The sequence below is a fragment of the Ctenocephalides felis genome, unplaced genomic scaffold, assembly GCF_003426905.1.
Source record: "Ctenocephalides felis isolate EL2017-DRISC unplaced genomic scaffold, ASM342690v1 CF-g0.4_SCAFFOLD_00845, whole genome shotgun sequence".
Taxonomy (NCBI): Eukaryota; Metazoa; Arthropoda; class Insecta; order Siphonaptera; family Pulicidae; genus Ctenocephalides; species Ctenocephalides felis.
The window spans coordinates 48,309,033-48,316,306 of record NW_020536999.1 but is presented as its reverse complement, the minus strand read 5'-3'; the positions used below and the strand labels follow the sequence as shown (position 1 = coordinate 48,316,306).

Genomic DNA, 7,274 nt, shown 5'->3' with positions numbered 1-7,274 from the left:
ATTTATAATAATCTATTTGAAAACATTCCAAATGTTCCAGCAATTTGCCTTAAGGCACGATGCCATCATCCCACTAGTTTTAATTAATTATAATTCTTTGTAAAAAATCAGATATGATTTATATTGAATACTAAGCAAACGGCATTTGAAAAATTACCGAAGGTCGTTGCAATGAATATGTTTACAAATATTATTGTTCCAATTGTGCAGTATGCTGAATGTGTTATTACACATATTATATTTTGTATATAGTGTCATTGACAACAATGTTTAGAGTCGTCGTAATTGGATGGACCACACGCAATGTTAATCTGTGAACGATGATTACTCATACTATGCAGTCTCAATATCGGTTCCATCGGTTGCATCGGTCATTTATGACATAACCCGCGCAGAGCGCGACCCACACACTTGCACGAATTCAGTATTCAGTCGGCTAGCTCGCTTCGGAGACATAGCATCATGTTGGAATACATACTCATATTGCCACTGGGCATCGTCGCTTTTTTATACTTCTACACGCAGAAGCACTTTCAATACTGGGCCCAAAAAGGAGTCAAACATGAGAAACCAGTACCGATATTCGGAAACGTAAAAGACATCATGCTGATGCGCTCCACCACCGGTCAAGGAATGCAAAGGCTATACAACCTCTTCCCCGATGAACCCTTCATAGGAGTCTACCAATCCAAAAAACCCGTACTCCTCATACGAGACCCGGAATTAATTAAACAAGTACTCGTCAAAGATTTCCAACACTTTCCCAACCGCGGAATCGTGAGCAACCACAAACTGGATCCACTATCCGAAAACTTATTCAACATGGAAGGACAAAAGTGGAAAGATCTACGCCACAAATTGACACCAACATTCACTTCTGGGAAACTGAAATCCATGTTCGCATCATTGGCGGAATGCGGAAAAGAATTCAACTCGTACTTGAAAGAAATCACCGCCGAACAAAACATATTCGAAATGCTTGATTTGAGCGGCAATTTCACGACTCAAGTGATCGGTTCGTGCGTTTTTGGAATAAACATAAACTCGATTAAGGATCCTGATTCTGAATTTAGGAAAATGGGAAAGAAAGCCTTCGAACCGAGTCCTATGGTGTTTGTAAAGAGATTTATTAGATCAACAACGCCTGCGTTGTTTAGGCTTTTGAAAATGAAAGTTATAGCACCAGAGGTTGAGAATTTTTTCCTGACAGTAGTAAAAGATATGTTAGATTACCGTACAAAGAACAATGTCAAGAGAGCTGATTTTTTACAAATTCTAATGGATTTAAAGGAGCAAGAGTTGCAAGGAATAAACCAAGATAAACAATTAAACTTTAAAATGGATGACAACCTTCTAGCAGCCCAGATGTTTGTATTCTTTGTTGCTGGATTTGAAACTTCATCCACCACAATGAGCTTCTGCCTATATGAACTAGCATTAAATCCCGGTATTCAAAAAAGAGTGCACGAAGAAATAGATGAAGTACTGGAACAACACGATGGAAATTTAAGTTATGAAAGTGTTTTACAACTAGAATATCTAGAGCAAGTTATCAGTGAGACAATGAGGAAGCATTCGCCTGCCGGAAATTTGATAAGAAAATGTGAAATACCGTACACCATACCTGATACTAAAATAACGTTGAATAAGGGTGATTCTATTATAATACCAGTGCATGCTTTACATCATGACCCAAAATATTTTCCGAGTCCTGAACTATTTGATCCAGAACGGTTTTCGAAGGAGGCCAAGGAATCTAGACATCCTTACTGCTATCTGCCGTTTGGCGAAGGACCGAGGATATGTATAGGTAAGTATGAAATTTATTTAAATTTTCTGCTCATAATATTGCTTACAGTAAATATTTTAAATGTATGTATAAAATATTTTTGAGTGCATCACCAAAAGCTATAAATAGATAACTTAAACAGAAAGTCAATTTGTATCATTCTTTGAATGACACAATCGATAAATTTAAAAAAAAAAATGACAACATTTTATGAATTAAATCTGTGGGTTGGGACAAAGCATTTTAATCTTAGAGTTGTAAGTAACTAGTACAATCAGTAAATCATTTGTAATGTAAACAACGCAGATCGTTCGATTTTACACAGAAAGTAATTGTCCACAAATGAATGAATTATTAAGGGCTATGATTTACGTGGCCACACTAATATGCTTTGAGAAAGTTATGTATTGCATATATTGTCACAATTGTTCTGAATTTATTCATATCTTGGTAATTTTTCAAATTAAAATATTAATATACAAAGCTAAATATATCTTTCCAAAACTGCCAAAGTCACTGATAATTTTTTGCCCTCGTTAGTTTCCTTCACTTGTAACGTGATTTACTTTGATAATAGATTAGTTTTTATTTAGTTGAGCTAAGTAAATAAATCATAACATATCTCTGTTCGAGCAGTTTATGTACATAGCAATTAACAAAATAAACTAAATAGAAACGGTGTAATATTTAATGAAATCAGTTTACAACTATACCATACAGTTACATAGGGCTCAGGGCACATGATGTGTGATATAATTTTCTTCGACTTTTGTACGGTATAATATTTTAATAAAAATAATAACTTTTAATAAATTAATCAAAAGTATGGAAAGAACGTCATAACTACTGTATTCGACACCAAATATCCAAAATATGTGCACTCTTGTATAATGTATCAAGGCAAATCGGGACTGTAAATGGCCATATGTAATTATTATGGAAATGATGATTAATTTTATTGATTGAGATGCGTTTTAGATAAATAAATAATAGAAATTTTAAATAAATAAATAAATGTACACCTACAAGCTTCCATTCAGAAAAAAATCTCAAAATCTATCAACATCAATTTTTAAACTTTTACTTAATATTTTAAGTAATAATTTAAGTTATTATAAGTATTTTTAACTATTATCTTCATCAATTAATTTGTTTTCACAGATACATGCATAATTAATTTTAATTTATAATCCGTGTATTCAGTAAAACAAATACTATATATTTTTGTACCATATTCCTTTGCTTTTTTTGCAGAAATTCAAATTGTAAAAAAAACTATTGGGTTCACAAACAAATAAAACCAACTTTACATCTCTAACATATATTATATTTGTTGCAAAAAAAATGATAATACCAAATTCGGCAATTTTGAAAAGTTAATGTAGTCGATGTTTCATTTATTTGGTAGCATTTGACATCGTTATTTTTTTATTTTCTTAATATTTTTCTGAATTTAGATTACTACTACTTGGCTTTGAATAACGATTGATTTCGTAGTCAAAAATAATAAAAATAGGCCTACGATAAGCAATTGACTTATAAAAAATCATCAAACTTTAGAATTTCGAGCTTGAGCGATTCTAATCAGAATCCAAGCCAAAGCATCTGCAAGGTCCATGTTTAGCATCTAACTACTGATTACAGTTTACGCCTGAACTTGAAATACATTTTTGAAACACAAAATGGGTAAAATAAAATGTGTTAAACTAATTTATACATTTGCAGATATTATAAGTATGATTCAAAGATATCAATCAAAAACCGTTTTTAATGAAAGCGAAACCTTTATTTTCGAAATAAATATTCAAACATTTTTTCTAAATAGCTACTTCTAACTCTCGTTGATAAAAGTCAATTACTTTAATTTTACAATTACGTATCGGGAAGATCATGCAACTTGTCTCAAGGCTAAATGAAACCTAAAACTAGTTTTTTTAATACCTATTTAATCTTAACTGGCAATCAGAACTAAGAGCTTTACTATGTGGTTTTTAACAAAAAAAATTATTATAAGACAACTTAATAGCCGTCCCTTTTATAATAGGGATGATAAATTTGAACTTATTGTAGCAATGCTAGATTGGAAAGCTTTTTTTTTCTTGAAACATTTTTTTATTTAACTTTTTCGTGTGTTGTGTTTATATAGTAACAATAAGCAGAGACTGCTAACAAAATATACATTTTTATTTATTTTTATTTTTACTAATTTTAACAAATAGATTTAGAAAATAATGTATATTTTGTTAGAAGTCTCTGCTTATTCTTTCTATATAAACCCAACGCACAAAAAAGTTAAATAAAAAAATTTCAAAGTAAAAAAGCTTCCGAATTTAGATATACATAAAGAAAATATTATTGATTAGAAATTTGTATATATTAGGCGTATATACTAGGAATATTGGAACATTTGGAACATATTTTGATCTAGATTAATATCACTACCGCTTGCTATCTTGATTGATATATGACTATATTATTATATATGACATATTACTAACTCCGATTTCACATGAAATGCTCTAAATACTAACAGTTTCGATTTGTGATTCCCAAGTGACAAGTATGTATCGCAAATGAGCTAATGATGTCGGAAGTTTAAATGCACGTTATCAGCGCATTGTTTTATTTCACCAAGTGAATACTAATCATAACATTACATTAAACATATACACTTCGACGATAAAAAGAATCCCATTGTTTTGTTCGGTAGTTCGCATACATCACCTGTATAAAGATTGTTGCAATGAATCATGAACTGATGACGTGACTTGCGTTTAAATCAACGTGCATTACATTTAATTTATGCTAATTAATTAGAACTGAATTGAAATCACTTAATAGACACGTATATTTTCTTTCTTTGTTATTTGATAGTTCTTGAATAGGAATCAGAACTAAAAGTTCTGTAAGTTGTTGCTGTAGTTCTTTACCTGAACTACAAAGGCAATCCTATGATTGTCCTATATATGTTTTATGAAATAAAGCCACTGGGCAGCATAGAGCAATTTCTTGTTTTCATCTTCAAGTGAAAATGGCATCTAAATTAATAAATGATGGTGTATGGCATCGTGCCTTGAAAAAAATTGCTGGAACTTCCCGTACCTTAATGAAATATATCATTATACATACTGTTACATTCATCATTATTTTTATTTTATAGACAAAATATAACAGCTCAAGAATTGGACTACAACGTTTATTTATAACTTAATTAATCGGATTTAAAATGTAAGACATTGTCTAATATTTATAAGAATTATATATAAACTGAATTGCGAAGTTAAAATTTATTATTTAAACTACATAAGTGATGTTTAGACTTTAGCTAGCATCAAAAATAAAATCAGAATTATTTTCGATATTAATTTTTTTTTTCAAATTAAAAAAAATAAAATTAAAAAAACCCAAAAACAATCGTTTTGTTAATACAAATTTTTAAACCATTGAAATTGGATACATAGTTGTCTTAAAAACTGCCTTTTTTCCCACATTTAGCATTTATTTCCGAAACGGCTGGACCTGCCTTTACCAAAAACTAACCACCACTTCTCTTCATCATTACAAATTGAATGTTTTTGGATCATTCACATCGGATGCTCCGTTCTGTCAAAAACACGATTTACATTTTCTGCACTCTTTGCTCCGTATCTTCTAAATGGCTGTACCTGCCTTTGCCAAAAACTAATCTCCTTATCAATAGGAATCGATTACTTTTTGAATAATTCAAATCGATTGTTCCGTACGCCCAAAATCGTCGACGAAAAATTGTATCCGTGCACATATACATACACACATCTAATCCATTTTTTGAGGTACGTCTAAATGTTCATAAACCTCTAAAACGTTAATATTTTCAATTTGATTTTAGAACGATTACATAACAATTTGTATATTTTTTATTCGAATGATAAAATGTTATTTAAATTGACCAGCTTGATATCAAGCAGTAGTGATATCAAATCATAGATCTAAAAATATGATATTTATGTGAATATAGCTATTCGAAGCGTTACTACAATATACGGGGTGTCCCAGAACGCAACGGGATACTGATGTTGATCATATCTACCATGAAAAAAAATTTCAAAAATGATCAACGTTGAGAGGCAACAAACTTTACTGCAAAAATGTAGGGTTGCAAAAGAGGACCTCTCAAAGTCGAAAATTTTAAATTCTTAATTTAACAAATAGTCTAAATTCTTGGAATCTTGGAGAAATTGTGTAATTATTTTTACTGTGATGTAGAAATGTTATTCACAATTACATATAATAAAAATTTACCACAATAACCGAAAAATGGTCACATGTTTATCAAAGCTCTGGACTGCACTTAAAAGCTCATAATTTCAAACTACCTGAGACAGATCTTTATTATAATTGTTATTTTTAAAAATTACAATTATGTTTGCTGTTCAAATGAAAAACAACAAAGAAACTACTTAGATTGTGATATTTAAAAAAAACTAATAAATAATCTGATAGCTAGAACTTAGGTATCTAATGTAAATAATTGAGAACCATACAGACTTGTTAGAGTAACAATAAAATCATATAAGTACCTATTTGAGTATTTGAGTTAAACATTTTACCGAGTTTATTTTTATATATAAATAAGCATTTCCATTTATAATTATTCATATTTTTTTTATAGGATTGCGTTTTGCAAAATTCCAAACAGCAGTGGGCTTGATTTCAATTCTACAAGATTTCGAAGTAGTTCCATGTGAAGAAACTGAAATTCCTTTGACCTACAACCCTAAAAATTTAGTTTTAAGAGCCAAAAATGGAATTCGATTAAGACTAAAGAGGAGGTCTGATAAAAATATAATGGACTAAGAGTTTTATGTATTAATATATTAGCATAAGAGATTATTAAGTATTATTTAATATATTTTGTAATGGATAGGTTATTGTTTATGCATATATGTATATTTAATTTTTAGGTATAATTAAATGCTTCAGATAAAAAAAAAACTTGTTTTTTTTTAGTTTGAAAATATTTTTGTGAAAATTATCATTAAATACGATTATCTTTACAAAACAATCAAGGTAAATGAATATATACATAAATAAATGTGTATATATAACATATATACATTATTTCTTAGAATAAATACCCAACTAGTAATTATTTAATCTTGATATAAACCGTATTTGTCTATTTTATTTTCAAACTTATGTATCATTTGAATAATAATAATGTTTATTGCAAAATAGACCAATTACTAGTTGAAGTATAAAAGAAAAGAGCACATTGTAAAATATTTAGTGCCAAAACGGTGCATCTAAAAATGTCAGAAGAATTTTTCACAAACTATTTAATTTTAGTTCCTTTGGCATTACTTATATATTACTTGTATTGTTTCGAATTAAAATTTAATCATTGGAAAAACAAAGGAGTTAAATACGCAAAATCCATACCATTTTTTGGTAGCGTAGCAAGCGTCACACTCCTACGTGAAAATGTTTCAGAAAAACTAAAAAA

The 7,274-nt window shown here is 29.6% G+C and overlaps 1 protein-coding gene across 1 annotated transcript in view; it reads left to right on the top strand.

Annotated features, from left to right (window-relative positions):
* The first annotated feature begins 418 nt into the window (after window positions 1–418).
* Window positions 419–7,274, top strand: part of LOC113384691 (probable cytochrome P450 6a14) — a 9,041-nt gene continuing 2,185 nt past the window's right edge. Inside the window, exons 1-2 of the mRNA XM_026622443.1 lie at window positions 419–1,810; window positions 6,441–6,620. Coding sequence (XP_026478228.1) covers window positions 463–1,810; window positions 6,441–6,620 — 1,528 coding nt within the window. The 5' untranslated portion in view covers window positions 419–462. The remainder of the gene's footprint in view (window positions 1,811–6,440; window positions 6,621–7,274) is intronic.